The sequence below is a fragment of the Xiphias gladius genome, chromosome 15 (genome assembly GCF_016859285.1).
Source record: "Xiphias gladius isolate SHS-SW01 ecotype Sanya breed wild chromosome 15, ASM1685928v1, whole genome shotgun sequence".
In the NCBI taxonomy this organism is placed as follows: Eukaryota; Metazoa; Chordata; class Actinopteri; order Istiophoriformes; family Xiphiidae; genus Xiphias; species Xiphias gladius.
The window spans coordinates 18,347,307-18,366,316 of NC_053414.1; the positions used below are offsets into that span (position 1 = coordinate 18,347,307).

General features: G+C 39.5%; 2 protein-coding genes and 1 long non-coding RNA gene across 3 annotated transcripts; all 3 read left to right on the forward strand.

Moving 5' to 3' along the window:
• The first annotated feature begins 2,017 nt into the window (after positions 1 to 2,017).
• LOC120800558 lies at positions 2,018 to 5,312 on the forward strand. The gene is made up of 6 exons (XM_040146748.1): positions 2,018 to 2,291; positions 2,965 to 3,107; positions 3,986 to 4,047; positions 4,148 to 4,261; positions 4,453 to 4,551; positions 4,655 to 5,312. Exons 1-6 carry the CDS (start codon positions 2,181 to 2,183, stop codon positions 4,777 to 4,779), a joined length of 654 nt encoding a protein of 217 aa, XP_040002682.1. The 5' UTR covers positions 2,018 to 2,180; the 3' UTR covers positions 4,780 to 5,312.
• A 1,357-nt stretch (positions 5,313 to 6,669) lies between these two features.
• Positions 6,670 to 13,358, forward strand: LOC120799781. The gene is made up of 6 exons (XM_040145136.1): positions 6,670 to 10,382; positions 10,514 to 10,659; positions 10,881 to 10,942; positions 11,085 to 11,198; positions 12,372 to 12,470; positions 13,111 to 13,358. Exons 1-6 carry the CDS (start codon positions 10,251 to 10,253, stop codon positions 13,287 to 13,289), a joined length of 732 nt encoding a protein of 243 aa, XP_040001070.1. The 5' UTR covers positions 6,670 to 10,250; the 3' UTR covers positions 13,290 to 13,358.
• A 3,041-nt stretch (positions 13,359 to 16,399) lies between these two features.
• On the forward strand, positions 16,400 to 18,898 carry LOC120800354. The gene is made up of 3 exons (XR_005708971.1): positions 16,400 to 16,481; positions 17,236 to 17,370; positions 18,595 to 18,898. It is a non-coding gene; the product is annotated as an uncharacterized LOC120800354 (long non-coding RNA).
• Positions 18,899 to 19,010: the final 112 nt, after the last annotated feature.

Here is a 19,010-nt window from a genome sequence, read left to right on the forward strand (position 1 = left end):
AAGTTTCCCAATGGTGATTAATATTAATCTTTCACAGGCACCGATAAATGTGTATTCTACCCATTATGCAGTTTAAAATCAGTTGTGGGGTCTGAAATATTGAGCTGACAAAAATCTTTAAATCCTCCACTCAAAAATGTGTTTTTTCTTCTTGTTACTTGGATGTTTGACCGTCATTATGCAGAACGATGTAATAAATCTGAAACCCCCAGTGAATATACACAGACGGGACTTTTCAGTGAAGTACGAGACATCTTGCGTCTCAGCAGTTAAAATTTTAAAACGAAAAATATTTACATTTTCATATATTCTGGATTTTAGCAAAAACGGTGAAGGTGTAGATTTAATTTTATGAATTTTTAAACTAGGTGATTCAACTTCTTTGTGGAAAAACGGTGTCAGACAAGTTATTACTCAAAGCAAAGATATTTTTATGTCTGGAAAATATCCAGGCAGGTTCAAAGTAAGTAAAGGTGCATTCTCTTTACCATTTCACATCACACATCCATTTCCTGTACCTGTGCACATCCAGGCAGCTGTTTTCTTACTTAACTTTTGTGTAATTTCAACACATTCTTAAATGTGAGGATCAACTGGCAGAGCAGGGCTGGGTCTATCTGCTGGGGTGAGGATAAAGCTCAAGTGAACTTCAGATTAATATTTGATTTGAAAAATATTGCAAACGCCTTTGGACAGTATTTTTGAAAACCCTGGCTACTGCCCAAGGAAATAATAATCTGTTTAATTTAGACTCTTTCAACTTTTTGTGTCCGTTCTATCAGGTGATCAGTTAAAATACGATTCATTGTTATATATTAAACTACCCAACAGTGTGCCGTATAAAGCAGTTAAAAATAGCACCACATCAACCAGCTGCAACATTAAAATGCTGCTCACATGTTACCACATCAACAATACAACTAATACTTGCTCGAGTTCGAGGTGCATTTACTCGCTTTTTCAACAAGGTCTTCCTCAGCGGATTGGGTTTGCTCGGTTGCAGATTTCATCCATTTCACCTTTTAGGACTTAGGCTATTAAGAAAGTTTCAAAACAGTAGTTAAATTGCAGTTTGTTTTATTCTAGTATTTAATAGCTGTTAATATTATTTTTCATAAAACCACTCTTTTACAGTTTTACTTTTAACATAATTTAAAATGTAACACATTCAAAGGGGCCATTCTGCATTATGAGTACCTTTATACTTTTAATACTCTGCTATGTTTTTGATGTTAATATTGCGACAGTTTAATTTAACCCACCGTTTAGCATTTATAAGCAACATATAAAGATTTAATAAATGACTTGTAACACACTGTAAGGTAGTTGTAAGCAGAAATAAAGACAGTGTTCATGGGCGAGCATGTGTCAACACGTGTAACTTCTCCTATGAAGACATATTTTATATGACCACAACCTGGTTTTACTCTGTGGTCATCAGCCACACCAGCCTCCACTTACACTATGGGTGCCCGCAGGAGGAGTTATAGTTGTTGACAAACACCTTAATATAAACTTGCAAGTATAACAGCTCGCAACTACATTATTTTGTGTCAGAGAACATTTAATGTTTATATGTTGCTTGTAAACGCTTAATAGGGGGTGTTCAAGAGAAGTGCTACCGATGGTGCTTTTACTTCAGTAAAACTTTGCATAAATCAAATAATAATAAAATAAGAATGCCTGTGATGGCACAAGGGGCTTTGACTACCAGGAAAGCTGCTGTTCCCCATAAAAACAGCACAACGTGAAAATATAGGAATAAAATGAAAGCGTGTATAAACCTTTTTTTTTTTTTGTACTGATTGTGTGTGTTCGTGAGTTTCAGTGACGGATCGGAGCGGATTATCAAGGAGATTAAGGAAACGCACTAACATGCATGCAGCGTGCAGCCTCTACAAAGCTCCCTGTGGTATGTGATAAGATCAGAATTCCTCAAACGGTTCAAAGTCCCCCCCCCCCCCCGGGAACCCTGTTTGCTTTGGTTACATCAGCTCACAGAATGGATATATGCTGCAGAGACGCACGCAGGGGGAAGACAAGGAGACACAGCAGCTGACGCTTGAATAAAAGGAGAGCGTGGGAGACGAACGGGGAGGCGCGCACAAGAGCCACAGAAGGAAACACTTGAGAAAGAAAGAAAAAAAAAAAAGAAAAGAGAGATAAGAGCCATCTAGAGGATGAGGTGTGTTGCCGTTGTTGCCGTGTTGAGTCTTCTCTCATCCGGGCACTCTGCTCCTGTGAGCGGCTGTGACAGTCTGCTAAAACCAATAACTCTCAGCAATAAAGGCGTAAGTGCTCAGCTGCTTTCCTTTTTGCACCTCAAGTATCTTTATTTCATTTCAACCCAGTCCGAAATAGGACATCGCCACCTCTGTTTATTTCAGAAGTATGCTACCTGTTTTTTTTTGTTTTTGTTTTTTAAACATAGTTAGATCACATGCAAAGGTAGGTGAGAGGTTTGTAAGTGCAGTGCGGAAGCAGAGGTAAAGGCAGGGTCACTGTTTGTCCGCTTATCCCCTCTTGTATGAGGCTGAACAGCTTATTAAACTTGGGTTACTGAACTGAATCTAAGAAAGACAAGAGGAAACACAGCTAGTTTGTTTGTCAGCAATAAAAATAAGTGCTTCAATGGAATACAATTTAATGATACATATTTATACTGCATGACTACACAACCTCTACTTTCTTCAGCTACTATACTTGCAATTTATAATCCTCATTAAAAAAGGAGGTGAAACCTGTTTTTTCAGTTTGACATTGCTAATTGCTCAATTTCTATATGGCATCATTTTGTGATCTCTTCCAAGGGCACGGAGGGAACTCCAAATATGTACCATTGATGATAAATGTATTTAATTTAGTATATCAAAAAAATGTATGTCAAATGCATGTCCCACAGCAAGTTTGCCCAAAAGTTGAGAAACGAGGATAAATATTCTGCGCTCCGTCTGTGTGCTCCAGATGTTGGGTAGGTGGCTGTACATCGGGGGGAGCTCTGACCTCCCGGGAAGCCGCTCCTTGGGCCGACTGCTGACCAGTGCCTGGCTGGACGTCACTGCAACCACCCAGAGCAACATCCTCAATCTCCTTCAGACTCAGAGAATGTAAAACCCCTCCCACACTGTCACACCACAGCACTGTTGGAGGGAAATATATGTATGACTACATATATACATATTTTGTCGATGCCATATTTTTGCACTAAATAGATTTGCTTGTGGCGAGACTGGGAGCTTACAGTCAATTGCATGTTTTAAACGTGCGTCATTAGCAGTTTGCGGAGTTTCTGTTTCAGTCCAGTATTTTGGCTTGTGTTTGTCTAGTCTTCAAGTCTAGTCTACTCCTCAAACTAATGTGTGTCTGGAGACAATCAAAGATGCATGTCCACATATAACTACCCTCGCTCGCCTCTGTCGGTGGAGAGTTCAAGGCCCTTTTGCATAAATACGATTTCTATTAAGTTCAAATGTAAGTGAGTTAGCTGATTTTTGTCCGCTCGGGGGCAGTGGCAACAAATCGTAAAAGCGAAATTAACAGCTTGGCAGCTTGTAAACTTGTTAGTAAAACAGTTGCTTTTCAATACATCAAGCAGAGGTGGACATTTGCAGTAATTTAGAGTCAAGCTTGCCATCTGGTAAACAGGTCTGGACACATCGCCGATGAGAGTGGGGACATTGAATCAAAACAGTAAGGCTGCGGGTCGTAAAACGAAAACAATGGGCTGAAAGAAGCTAAGATGCGAGGGAAACTGCAGCGTGACTGCAAGTGATAATCCTCTGTGGGTTCATCACTACAAGCAACACCCTTCACATGTTGTCATTTGATCCACTGATAAAATAAAATACTGATTATAGCACCTTAAAGTATGTAAAATTGTATACACAGGGTGCAGCAATTTACAGTATGTGTAGCTGCTTCATTCCCCTGGTTTATGAGACTCTAGCAGGATATTATTTTCCTTTTTTTTTTTTTTTCTTCACAGGTATGGTGAATGTTCAAGCTTAATATACAATGTGACCTTTGAAAACAGCACAATGTTAATTGGTAAGTGAAGAAGAGCGATTGTGTGAGCAAGATCCTTAGACCTGCATTCAAATACACCTCATATCCTGTGACTTGCCTGTTTGTGTGTATTTTTTTACAGAGCAACCTTTCTACCTCAAGGAAGTCTACCTGACGACCGACTGCTCCAACTGTCTGGTTGTCCATGAAGAGGTTATCTCGGGCAAAGACACTTTTACCAGTCTTCTGCTTTTTAGTAAGAAAATACTTATCAGTCCTAAAATACTGAATTGACCATTAATGAACGCAATAAAGCAAATGCATATTTTTCTAATGAAATCACTTTACAACCAGGCAGCTACTGTATGTGAATTCGGAGCACTTTTTCAATCTTAAAATGGATTTTTTAGAAAATAAAATGGATAACCCTGAGGTCTTTATTTCCAGGCAGGACGAAGACCGTCTCACCTGTCGTTCTGGAGATGTTCAACAAACAAGCAGAGTGTCTCCGCATGCCGTCGCCCCTGATGATAGACTCAAACTATGGTGAGATTTTTAACTAATTTTTCTTGTCTCCGCATACTGTGTCTCCATGATATCACACAGAGCTGTTTGTTTTATGATTTATTTTTAATGTGTATGTACACAGAAATCTGCCCAGACAACATCGCACCCTCAGAGGGGCTCAGTGCCCTCAACTCCTTATTAGAGGCCAAGATGGGACATCGAGTTGCAAGAATTCTGGATACCCTTTTTGATATGTTTGTGAACTGATTTATACCTAGTTTTGATTTGAGCTTATTACAATTTATGATAGTAGTAGTGTCATTATCATTGTAATTCTACTGTGTACCTGATGATTGTGGAGACAGAGGATAAAATGACTGGATTCAGGAATTCCAAGAACTTCATTGTCGTATACATTCAAATGCTACCAGCGCTTTTCCAACAAAAACCTTGTTACTCTCCGATCAACATTTACAACATATACAAAGTTTACGGTCACTATCACGCAGAGTTACACACAGTGTTATATTATAAACAAGTACATAAAAAGAAAATAGATAAGTATACTTGAATAAATTGAGCGGAAAGCACAGTGGCTTACTGGCTACCTGCCCCTGCACCCTGCAGACTGTTGAAAAGTCTTCTCGTCTGCGGACTAAAGCTGTCTCTTAAAACGAGCGCTGTGCACCTCAATGTTACGCCATTGCTTATTCAATAGTAGCAGTGTCAATAAGTGATTGCCTGGACAAGTGAGTGAAATCATAGGGTAAGCTGGGTTAAGAAGCTCAAGGTGGGCACACACACACACACACAGTGTGTGTGTGTGTGTGTGTGTGGGTGGAGGGGTATTTAAAGCCAACGAAAAAAAGATTTACAATTTTTTCTTACATTATAGATGAGGCTCTGTGTAAGTAAGTGTAATGGAGCAGACAGTTGAAGATGCACTTAAATGCATCAAAGATGGTGAATCACTTAAATCAGTGTCCCGGAAATATGGCATACGACCAGAAACCCTCTGTTGGCACCGTGACCCGCTGGTGAAGAGGCCAGGCCATATCCATCTGGGGAAACGCCTAACAACGGCTTTTGTTTTTTTTGTTTTTTAAACACTTATATTCATAAGAGAGAGGCTTTCAATACAGGAAACAATTAATTTAATATAATTTTTCATTTCACCATCCTAGGGTCTGCTTGACCTACAACCATTTAGGATTACACAGTTTAGTCTGTATTATTGACAAATACGCAATGTTGAAGCGCATCTCCGAACCTGATCGCAATTTATTTCAGAATTGCATTTCGACCTGCTGATCAGCTGAAGTTATGTTTTTAAAACAATCTCAAATTGTGCTTTGCCCTTGGCCCACCAATTCAAAATTAAGTGGCATAATCAAACTGTTCTAAAAACAATCAAAAGTAGTTTCTTTATGTGTTATGTAACATTTGTCAGTCACCACCTGCAATGCTTAATGCAAGCTACACTTTGTCACACAAGTGAGTTATTCACAATATATGAAGTTGTATACACTTTATATGGCTGGCAGTTGGATTAGCAACACATAAAAAGTGAGGTTAAAGTTTTAGTCACTTCTGACTTTAGGACTATAGGACTGGACTAATGTCCAATGTGTGTCGACCTCCTCGCCAAGGCTCATGGTGACAGTTGGCAAAATGTATACTAAAATAATTTCTCCTTTGAAAAAAAGGCTGGTCGAACTGTTAGACATGTTAATTGATAAAACGCATTTTCTCTTTAGTTTTTTTAAATTATATTTATTTTTGCTCACATAATGTATTCATTTTAATTTGGTTATTTATGTATTTGAGTCTTCATTTAAATTTATGTCTTCTGTCATTTATGTACTGCAGCTGTAGTGTTCGGGCCTCATGGGAAACAAATGGTGGATTCACATTTTTTCATGCTCCCTGAGGGCGATGAGGGTGACCAGTGAATTTTGACCCACCCTGCCATCATGTGAGCCATTGAGGTCACGGGTTCTGGTGTGGATGGGTGTTCAGCTGTCTGGGGAGTGAACTGCAATGTAGGTTGCTGACGGGTGGTGTCTCAGACCAACTCCTCTGTTTAGTGATGATTGTTTGAGATTGACAAAGATGGCTTCTTTTACTCCTCTTTCAAACCATCAGTCTTCTCTGGCCAAAGTGTCCTTTGTCCTTAAGGTGCAGTCATACGCAGTATGTTCATCATTTTCTTAGGGTCCTGACGGTAAATTTATCTCCATGACCCAGGTCATCCTCAGCTTCTGCAGGTCTCCCCTCAAGAGGCTCAGTAAATAGTTGTGCCAGACCGAATGCCGTTTGGTGCTCAGCTGGGGCCTCAACCTGCCCTTTCCGACCCTCTTTAGAAGTTGAAGAACAATGGTAACAAATAAGTGACCGAAGACAGCTCAACATGATAGCTAAATAAGCTTGGCTGAACTCAAATCTCATCAAATGCAGTCTGCATGTCTGGTATCTTTTATCTTCCCAAGGGTGGAGATCCGGTTGGATTTAGGAAAGGCACTTCTTTTCACGACAGCCTCATCCTCGTGGCACTGTGAAAAATGGCATGACCTTATTTCTCCGCTTTTTGCCAAAGCATTTCCTCCATGCTGTCCTTAGTTTCCTTAAAATTGTCTTGCTGCCTGGGCTCTTGGCTTTGGCACCACGATTAATGGACTCCAGTGTGCTGCCAGCTTGCGCAATCACTTGGCTAACAATCGTATTTGCTACCTCGTACATGGCTGATGTGGTGCATGAAGAGGAAGCAGATGAAGCTGCCTTCCCGCTCTCCTCTGGCCTGCTGGAAAGTCTGGAGGATGATCTTGTCTCTGGGATCCTGACCTCCTTGCCTTTTCTTACACCTTCTCCCTCTTTTAGATATTTTGATCTAGAGGGATTTTTGTGGTCTGTCTACCAGACTTAATCTTGTCAGATTCTTCCTGGCCCTTAATGGGCATGACTTGAATTCTCTGAGAAAACCTACAGTTGCACTTCCATGACACAGACTGACCTAAAAGTCGAGTGTAAACTTTGCAAACAGCAGTTTGCATATCACAGCTCAACAACCAACATGTATATCATGTAAAACAGTAGGCTAACTTGTCTACGTTAGGATGCTCCGTCCACTTTAGTGTGTAACGCACAAGGCTTTGAGTATTTATTCCTCAATAGTTCTTGTGCTGGGATCACCAGATGATACCACTAGTTCTATTTTTGGAAGTTATATGAATGAGAGAAGGTGTATGCTGGTCGGCTCCAAGTCTGTTGTCATCATCATCAAAGTAATTAGGTTAAAATTATTTCATATGCTGCAAATACTGGTTTGTTATGTTTATTTCTAATTCATTTACCAGGTAGAATGCACTCAGTGCATCGGGCTGGTTTAGTTCATCTATAATGTGAGATAATGTGCAGATTTGTTCCCCCCATGACCAATTGATTGGCTGAAGAGTAGGTCCGATATCAGTTGACCAAGATTTTCTTTGGTTGACTTCAGCCCTTGATATATCCACATACATTTTCATGTTCCTTCTGGCTACCCCACGTACTATTTTGGTCCTATGAAAATGATGTAAAATTGCTACCATGCCTTGTTTTATTAAGTCTGGTGTTGCTGGTGTGGTGGGAAATGAAAAGGCCCACACCTGAGCCTAGAAGGCCTAGCCCCCCCTACCACACAGCTTAGTGGTCAATTCAACAAACTCTCTTTATCACAGAAATGATTCAATGAAGTCTCTTGGTCTGGTGCATTAGAGTTACATTTATTGCTTCCAGTTGACAACACACAAAATACCGAGCTGGTCCCGGGAGCAACTGAATCTGAATGCAAAAGCGCTCATATTTATATCATGTCTCTTATCTTGCCCTTTGAGGGGCTTCCCACCTTACTCCTCCTAGGTTTCTTTTTCTTTTTTATGCACACTTTGCCAGATCTCGTAAATAATCGTTTGATTTGGCTCCCGTCCTACTGCTAGATATCTTACTTCAAAATGAATGGTGTACTATTCTATTTCTAGATGTCATAGTTCCCAAACAATGGTGTAATGTTTTCACAGTGTTGATTAATAAATAATACTTTAACGATCCTTAACATTTGAATTAGCGTGATCACAGTTTTCATGAAGTGATTTGATTATTGCTAACACGAGGTAATGTAAAGTGTGCATAGGTAATTATTTCCCACACTAGGAATAAGATAATACCAATACATGGCTTCCCAGATAAGCCATTTTTGAGTTTAAAAATGTATATCAATGTGTATAATGTAAATATCAAGGACCAAAAAATATAAAAACCCCAGAATTGAACAAAAACATCCTGTCAGGCCTTAGTTTTGGGACCCAAACATTATATAGACAAACTTTGAACAAAAACAGAGAGAGTGCTGCAACCACTTTCCTGGGCTTTGTCTGATTTGTCATGGAATGACCTTTAAACCAGACAGAACAATGCAGGCCTGAGTCGAGCACAGTGACCTAAAAAAAATAAAAATAAAAAATGAAAAAAATGTCTGCTTCACTTGCTATTGTAGGGAACCAAATAAAATAGCACGCGCAGGGGACCAAACAGATCTCATCTGACCATTCCTCCAGTGTTTTGCCCTCCGTTTACATCCCACAACTCAAATTCTCTCAAAATTACAATTTGGCAGGTTGATGTAAAATAATCCAGGTGATAATCCAGGGACATTATTCAGCCCCGACAAAAACATGGCGACACATTTCCTCACACCTCAACGACGGCGCGTTGAACATCCTGGTGTTAGGCACGTGCACTGCTTTTTATATGCACCTGCTTAATTAGGTGTCGCTGCTGATTGGGCAAGACCTCTGACACACCCACCGAACGCTCGAAAACATGCGTCAAAGCCCACTGCACACCGCCGCACGCCCTCTCAAGAAATGTGTGAATTTAGTTTTATTTACAGGCTGTTATATTTTATTAATCGGTCAAATGGTGTTTTCATTTCAGTGTATGAATAACGCCTAGAAGAGGAGTAAGTCATTAAGCTTACGTCGGACGCAGCTGGAGAGGTGCTGTGGTCTGTTGTCAGGGTGAACGGTCGCTTGTCCGAGGAGACAGACATACTTTTAACATTTGCAGGTGACTCCGCTCTTGTCAGTCTCCTCCACGCCGATGAAAACGACCTCGGTCCTGCGGCAGATGACTTTGTACACTGCCGTGATGGGGCATTCCTGCAACTAGTAGCGATAGTGAGATAGTAGTGATGGTGTTTTTCCTTGCCACGGTGGCATTGTTGTTGATGATGTTGGTTGTGATATTATTTACGTTGTTGCTGACTTTTGCTAGCTATTTCCTTTGCTTTTATCGTTTTCATAAGGTGGTTGACTTTTACTTAAATATCCAGGCTGTATTTCATACGGGTGGCACGTTGATCTTGTAACTGATGTCCTGAAATTCAACACTTTATACTTTATTCAGCACTTATATATCTTATATAATATATCTTATATTTCTTATACCAATTCTATGATTGGGGACGTCTGCTTTCGGACCACTCTTCTTTAAGAGTTAAATGACTATGGTATTTCTTCCGATACTGACTTCCTCCAACTCCCAACCAGATTGCAACACAAGTGTAAACAACTGAGGACTCCATGTTGGATGAACCTCTGAACTTCAATGCACCAGCTTTAGCTTGGAGAAGACAGGGTCGGCTTCAAACTGCGAGTAAACTTTAATACACCGACACAGATTCAGGATCTTTTTGTAAGCAGATGTGGCGAGCCACGATGGCGTTTGTTCATGTTGCCGTGGCTGTGTTCAGTCTCCTGTCTGTCGGACAGTCAGCTCCTGTGACAGGCTGCGAGAGTCTAATCCAACCTATTGAAATCCAAGGAAGAGACCAGGTAAGACACTCTCATTTCACTTGTCGGCATGTTGTGTTATTTTTTCATCTTAGAAAAAAAAAAAATCACACTGTCTGTAAATGTGACCATCTGTCATTTTACACAATTGAGAGCGACATCGTCTCTTTCAGCTGCTGGGCAACTGGACATACTTAGCAGAAAGCACAGACATCACCGGATCCAAATTCCTGACAAAGATGTTTGTGGAGAGCGCCTGGGGCAAAATCACAGCTGGTGACGAGAGTGATGCCATCAATCATTATCAGGCTCAAAAAATGTAATTTCAAGTCAAAGTTTTAAGGATTGTATCAAGATTTTGAGTTCACATTTTACTTCAAACCACAATGACCAAGGTCATTTTGGAGCCAAAGTCTTGCGTAGAGTGTTCAGTGTGTTTATTTTATTTATTTTTTTTTGTTGTTTGCCAAATTTCAAAAAATTCGATGAGAAATCTCACTTCTTTTTGTTTGCTTGTTTTTTAATTTCTACTCGTGAAAGGTTTGGCCAATGCTTCTCTATCACAATTAAGCTGATCTTGGAAAATAGCACTCTCTCTATGGGTGAGTAGTATTGATGAAACTTGCTGTACAAACATTTTGACTGACCATTCACCTGCACAAACAGATCTGGATTCTGTGTTCAGCGTTGCAACAGCACCTTGTGTGTGTATTGATATGTGTGTGTGTGTACATGTATCCCCAGTTCAACCTTACACTGCTTCTGCCATCCTGCTGAACACTGGCTGTACTGACTGCCTTGTTCTCTACTCAAAATACACCACTGGAGGAGGCAATTACAGTGGTCTCCAGCTCCTGAGTAAGACTAAAGACATAGAGACTGATAACAAATGTAGTCACTTGTGTCTGTTTTCTGCTAATCCAGTGAAATAAATACTTGACTAATCCAGGTACTTCATTTAATTGATGCAAAAATCCAACAAATCCAATAATGTCATTAAGCAATTGGGGCCTAATACATCCATTGATGTTAAGGTACCGGGGTAATCAAGGAATAACTAGATCTCCCTAGTGTTGGCCGATTTCTATCATGGCAGTGATGGAAACTAATTTAGTACGTTTACTCAAGTACTGTACTTAAGTACAATTTCGAGGTACTTGTACTTTACTTAGATATAAATTTGAGGAGCAGAACTTTGTTTTTCCTCCGTTGCTACCCAATTAAACATCTCACAACTCCTTAGATTAATCTTCTTATCCTTGGTGGCCTGACCCCTAGGTTGGGAACCACTGGACTAAAATACCTAACTGTATATAAAAACGGTAAAATGCTGCTGCTTACAAATTGATGCATCAGTATTAACAATCTAATAATGTCATATATTATTAGAACTGGGCCATTTTTCAAGTACTTTTACTTCTGATACTTTAGGTGCATTTTACTGATAATACTTTTACTTAAGTATGATTTCCCAGGACTTTTAGTTGTAATGGAGTATTTTTACATTAATGTATTGGTACTTTTACTTAAGTAAAGGGTCTGAATACTTCTTCCACCTCTGTCTCACAATAACCTGTACAGTATATCATCATATTTCCCAGCTTTGATGCTCTTGACTTTATTTACAATTCACAAATTTATTCTTAATGGAAAACAAGACTAGGAGTTTATAGCCCTGCTAGCAGTTTTGTAACACTGTACTTAGACACAGTGCTGCTTCTAGCTAAATCAGCATGTTAACATGTTGACAGCAACAATTTTTACATGCCGATTAAGAAAAGTCAGGGGATCGCCAAAGTTATTATCATCTGGGCACCGTGAATGCCTGTAAAAAATGTCATTATGATCCATTGTAGACAACACGGCCATCCCTTGTGTCACATTAGTGCCCCCTAGTGCCACACCCGCGACCGTTAGAGGTAAAATGTAGTCTGTCTCCTTGTGTTTTAATCTCTGAAATTACTTGAATGACCCTACATAAACCCAGTAGTACTGTATAGCTCCTTGGCATACGCTTGATCTGTCCCTCAGGTAGGAGAAGTAAGGTGTCTGCTGCTGAGCTGCAAGAGTTTATGAAGCAGGTAGAGTGTCTGAACTTACCATCGCCTGCTATCCTGGACCCAGAAAAAGGTATGAACTGTCATAGTTGGTTTGGAGCCATTTTCTTGTAGTATTTCCACCGCGGTTTTGAATGTGCTCAGTTTTGACTTTTTAATACTGTGAAATGTTTAATGCTTAAAGTTTTTAACATGCATGTGAATACAGAATGTACTCAAACTTTTACTTGCAAAACAAAATTTGGATTGTGTCTTCATTTGTGCAGCAGATGCAGCAATATCTTTATTATGGTGCAACTAAGAACAAACAAACTACAGTATAGCCAGTGGTAAAATGCATTTTGACAGATTAACTAAAACAAACAGGGAAATGAACTACAAGTGTTAGATTTACAACTGAAGTTAGATTTGTATTAGATCACATTCATTTTACACAACCAGGTTTTCACTGCGCATCATTTAAAGGTAAAGCTTGCAATATACTTCTCTAAACCTACTTTAATATGAGCCAGCACACCAGCAACAGTCACAAGTGTGTGAACTGTTGGTGTTAAATAAAGCCGATTATCACCACTTAAGTCTCTAAGCAGTGAATTAGATTCTTTGTCTTTGCCTTTAGTTTGTTCAACACCCTAGCTGATAAGGTTTTGCATTAATACAATGCTCTTTTCCCCGCAATAAATGAGATGAATTCACAATTCTCCACCTCACAGGTTTTTGCCCAGATGAGTCTCCCTCCCAAGAAACCGAGACCATTGATGTAACCAGTCTCATGAATGACATGGGCTCTGATGTTTTAAACCTATTTAGCAAAATTACAGGCAGAGATGGTGGACTGAACATGCTTATCAAACTGCTCTCCAGTGACATAGCTGGATTAAAACAAAATTAACATTGTCAAAAATGTCATGTGACATGCTTACATAATAAAGATGTCATGTCTGTATACAGAGATTTCTGCCAATAAAAATTAAGATACTAAATGAATAGGAAGTATGACTGTTGTTCTTTTGTGTCTTTTACTAGTTATTTTATAGTATCTGTCATCAAACTAATTTAGATGTTTTCATTTTCATTTCATTAAGATTTTGCTAAGCTCTTCCACTTGTTGACGAATCATAATTCAGTGTGTCAGACGCTGATAAAAGGTGGTAAATTCTACCTGTGTTGAGATTTGAATCCAATGACGTCGGTGACATCAGTGACAATGCGTGACATTACTGAGTGCTGATACAACATAGTAGTACTTTAGTGAACCTCTCTCTTTCTCCACCTTTGAACCAGATTAGAGCACATGTAAACAAATTGGGACATTTCATTTGGGATGAGCCTCTGAACTTACATAGACCAGTTTTAAGGTTGAACCACACACGATCAGTGGGCGAACCATGATGACGTTTGTTCATGTTGCTGTGGCTGTGTTTAGTCTTCTGTCTGTCGGACAGTCAGCTCCTGTGACGAGCTGCGAGAGTCTAATCCAACGTGTTGAAATCAAAAGAAGAGACCATATAAAACACTCTCTTATTTCACCTGTCTCCCCCTCTCTCACGTTCTATTGTCAGTGAGCTTCAAACTATCATTTTCGTCCTCTTTGTAAAACCAAATAATATTCTAATTTGTCATCTCTTGCAAATGAGGGTGAAAGCTTTTGTTTCAGTTGCTGGGCAAGTGGATTCCGATAACAGAAACGGAAAAACATCCCAGATGTTGATGTGAAAGTAAATACTCTTCAGGAAATCTGTGGTTGAAATTCTGTGCTGCTAATGAGAGTAATGCCATCAATTTCATCATGCCAGTAAAAGCATAATTTGAAATCTACATTTTAAGAATTTCATCCAATTATTTTATTTAAATCCAATCATCCAAAACAAAGTGATTCAAGATTAGATTCTAATATTCAGGTTTCTCTGTATCACATTTTTGGTTCTACTTGGGAAAGCTTTGGCTTCTGTGTCGCAGCCATAAGTAAGATGACCTTGGAAAACAACACTCCCCAACCAGGTGAATACGTTAATTTAATGTTATTTATTAAACATGCTGTTTGACTGACCATACGACTTCACAAATAGCTCTGAACTTTGTGTCCAACTACTGCACTTTTTCTTCTTTGCAAAGTATTCTCATCGAACAAACTGAAAAGTTACTTTTATTAAAAAAAATTAAACTGTCAACTCTTTGACCATTTCAGTGACTTTGACCTTTGACCGTTAACAACCAAAATCTAATCAATTCATCCTTGAGTTCAAGTGGACGTTTGTGTCAGATTTGAAGAAACTCCCTCAAGGTGTTCCTGAGATATCGTGTTCACAGGAATGGGGCGGACGTACTTACAGACGGACAACCCGAAAACATAATGCCTCCGGCTGTCGCCCCGGAGGCATAGACATGGAAAGAATTGGATCATAGTGGATAAAAACCTGCTCGTGGAGCCTTTCAGCAGGAACCTTAATTTCCCTATTATTTCCTCATTAACATCATTGAGTTGCCTTGGAGTCAGTGACAGCTTTCAGTGTAATAAATGTCTTCTTCCTGCCAAAAACGATTCAGATTTAAAAATATTCTTCAGTTTATTGTTCAGTGATTTGTAATGGGCTAGAATCTCAAAGATGGCTGTCGAGGTGTTTGTTCTCAACCTTATGTTCACAGCTTTGGGAAGAGATTCAAAGATGCTTGGACAATAAATGAGATAGGTGTGGGACACATCTGCTGTGGCACGACTTGTCTGAATTAGAATATACTGTATAATCTTGGCTTTCAAATGTGGCTTATAGTGAAAGATTTCAGATTGCATTAAGTTGAGTCTTGTGCTGGGGGACGAGGTGCTTCCATTTCTTTTTTCCAAAGCTTATTCCCCAATATTCATTTTCTAGCCTTCTCTAATTTAAATCAAGGGAGAGTCCTTACACCCCAGAAAATGTGGTTAGGATTGTGTGGGTGTGGTTTGATCAGATTTGATTGACAGTGATCAGGCAGACCGTCAACTGTCATCAGAACCCGTAGTAGAGCCAGCATATTGCTGATTAAAACTTGAACAACAGTTGCAGCTCCCTGGACGTCGTGGAGGTCAGTGCTGGTGATGGGGAGATGGTGGGTTACGCAATAGTAGGTCTGAAAGACAGAATGACAGAATTACAATCATATTTAAGGAACAGCAGCCAGGGACTGATTGGCTCGGGGAACGCGGGCACCCAGAAAGAACACGGCTCACGTATGGTGGCATCAAAATGAGAATGTAGGGATTTTGACAGCGTGGGAAAGCGTTGGAAGTGATGGAGACAATGCAGGAAATACAGCCATAGAGGGACAAAGCAGAAATTGAGGGAACAGATCTTCCTTACTGAAGTTTCGATAAAGCTTCATATTAACTGCAACTGCAATGGAACTGTGCCCATAGTTGCAGTAATGAATGTTCTACTGAAACCAGCGGATGGTGGCAGAACAGTTATGTTGTAACTTTGGCAGAAAATAGCGTGTTCATGTAGGACCCCAGTACAGATACAGTAGTAAGAGAGCGGTTTGACATAATAAGTTTTCAGGGCCTCTAAAGAACACTTTAATGTCAAACATGTGGGATGTAAGACCATTAAGGGGAGAGGAGGTGTCTAGAATAGATTCAGACCCTGATCCTGGAAGCACACTGGGAAAATTAGACGCCGACAGGAGTGAGCAAAGTGAGCAAAACATCAGTATACTGTAGGTGTGAATAGCAGAGTTTTTTTTTTTTTTTTGACAAGTCATTGAAGTTTACAAATCTACTGTCAGTTTTAACCTGTTAAAGCTTTCGCTTCTATGGCCCCAAAACACCCTCCCCACACAGGTGCGTAGGCCAACATATTAATGAAACGTGTAATGTAAATATTTTGTCTGATATACCTGCACAGACAGATTTGAACTTTGTGCCTAGCACTGCAACAGCACTTTGCGTGTGTGTGTGTGTGTGTGTGTGTGTGTGTGTGTGTGTGTGCGCTTGCTACCCCAGAACTTGTTTTCATGTTATCTGCAATAAACCCACTGAAAACTGGCTGTCTGGACTCGGGAGGACTCAGGACTCAGGATTCAGGATTCAGTAGTCTTGTTTTACTGAGTAAGTAATAATAATAATTAAACCAATGTTACAATTTGCATTTATACAAAACAAGTAATAAAAACAGTGATACAGGAATAAAATAAAAAACGAGATGCTGACTTAACATCTTAACTGAAAAATGTTAATCTAGGGAAAAGAGCAATTTAGTTACACTGCATGTGGTGTTTCACTATCACATAAACATGCATTATTAACTATATGTTTACATGTGCAAATCATTAATGGTTTTAGTGTATTTAAAACTACTGAAAACATGATTACATACAGTTTGATATGTTATAGGGTGTTATCAAGCATTCATTAGCTGCTATGAATGTTTCATAGGAGGAGTTATAGTTATTAGGAGACATCAGTAAACACTTAAAAATGTTCCGGTATCTGCTTAAAATGACATTATCGTGTGTTACAGGGTGTTATTAATCACTGCTAATATACTACTCATAAATAATAAATAAGGGGGCTAAAAATCAGTTGTTACAGAGATCATGTTCTTCACTCTGGTTAATCTGTGTGTTCAGACAGAACGCAGTGCCAATTTTAGAGGCAGCTCGATTGTGTAAAAACTCAAGGGAAAGATGAATTTAGACATTAGACAAATTGACGCTAAGGCTCATCAAAATGGCTCATATCCCAGGGCTTAATGAATCTTAATCTTAGAAACACAAGGACAAAGTAGAGAGGGAAGGAAACATTTCTACAGTTTGTATAAAATGTTGCACTGTAAAATTCTGTATTTCATATTTTTTCACAGGATGAAGTGTAATTCTAAATTTTTCATGTCTCTCGGGCAAAAGAAGGACTGTGACTGATGCTGAGCTGGAAGAGTTTAAGAGGCAGGGAGAGTGTCTGAACTTACCAAGGACTTTCAGACTGAGCACAGAAGGAGGTATGAATATACAGTGTCTGCAGCCTTTTGTACCTTAAGTAATGTAATAACTGAGGCTATTTAGTAATTTTGGTAACAAAGCAGAGGCATATTAGATCTACAGGAATTTGCATTCACTAATTAATCCTATCCAGAATCTCGTCTATGAAATTCATGAAATAAATTCTCACTTTGCCTGTCTTATAAGTGTTTGCCCAGAGCCTCCCTCTGAGGAAACAGATGTGATGCATTTCTTTCTCAGTGGACAGAGGTCAGGGTTTCTAGACCTAGTTAGGAAGACTGTCAACAGTGTTTGTGGACCGCACAATTTCCTTGAAATCGTCTCCGAAGTATCTTTAAAAGAAGATTAACTGTGCAGAGGCTTTGTCTCAGAGAATTCTCTGAGGGAATTCGGTCACTAATAAAGATATTAAAGGATTTTGATGTAGGACTGTAGCTTCAGTTTGTAGAAATTTCTTCCCTCCTACATCTCTGACGCAGATGTTTGAGCAGCATTACAAATGGATATGCCAACATTACACTGTAGTTAACGAGATCAGGGTTTGAGGCTTTCCTGGTTTTGTTTGATTTAGTTTAAATTTGATTCCTTTTCCAACTGTGGAAAGTAAACACAGGTATTATACAGTCTGGTATTTTGCCCTAATGAAATGGTATGGTAAGTATTAGTTAAAGGGACACCCCAATTTAGTATTGAACCGCCATATAGTTGGGGAACCTGCGAGAGTCGGGACTGAAAGATGAATGGTCCAAGTCGAAGCAGCAGAGACCGACATTTCCTGACATTTAGTCAGTTTTATGACTTAAACTCTAAAATCACTGGTCCTATATTTCCCATAATGCAACTTGATCAAATCATTCATTTGATCTTGCACGTCTAATTGCCCGGGTCTTTTACCACACACCGCAACCCCACTTAATAAGGAAGGCTTTCTGATTAGAATTTAAAGTTTCAAACCAATCTGAGGTAAACTTTAAAAGTGTTTTCACAAGCTGAGTAATACCTCTTCATGATGAGCAAACTGAACTTCAACTGCAAAACCAGTGGAGTTCCCTTTTAGGTCCCATTGAGCCCTTTCAGACGCTCTGCTGTAAGGTCCAAGACCAGATTAAAACATTATCAAGTACATGAACAACAACTAGATTTGCCTTTTCTTCTGTTGGCCGTTCCACTTCTCTGGTCTAGAGTGACATGTAATTGTAAATGCATGTCCCTTGTTCTTCCAGTGGAGGTGTTTGCCCGAGGAGTTTTCCCTTTTGTGCTGGGCTATGCACTTGTTTGGAAGTTGTGTCGTCTCCCCGATGGGTTGGTGTGTGACTCTCTTTCTGTGGGAGCTGCCCACCAATCCGTTGAGTTGATGAAGCCCCTGTCGATAACATCCCCACGACTAAAGCAGCGATTCCACTTGCCTTTGACGCAGTGCTTCTAGATGTCCCGTGACCTTGTATTTTAATAGAAACTTTATGTCAACAAGCAGGAAAACTCAACTCAAATACAAATTAAAAAAAAAAAATCAAACCGAGTTACAGAGGATGCGCATAGCCTTGTTTATTGGTAGTTTATTACTGTACATACACCTGCTCATCAGTCATATGTACATATACCTCTCTCTCCCTCATACACACAAACACACACAGAACAC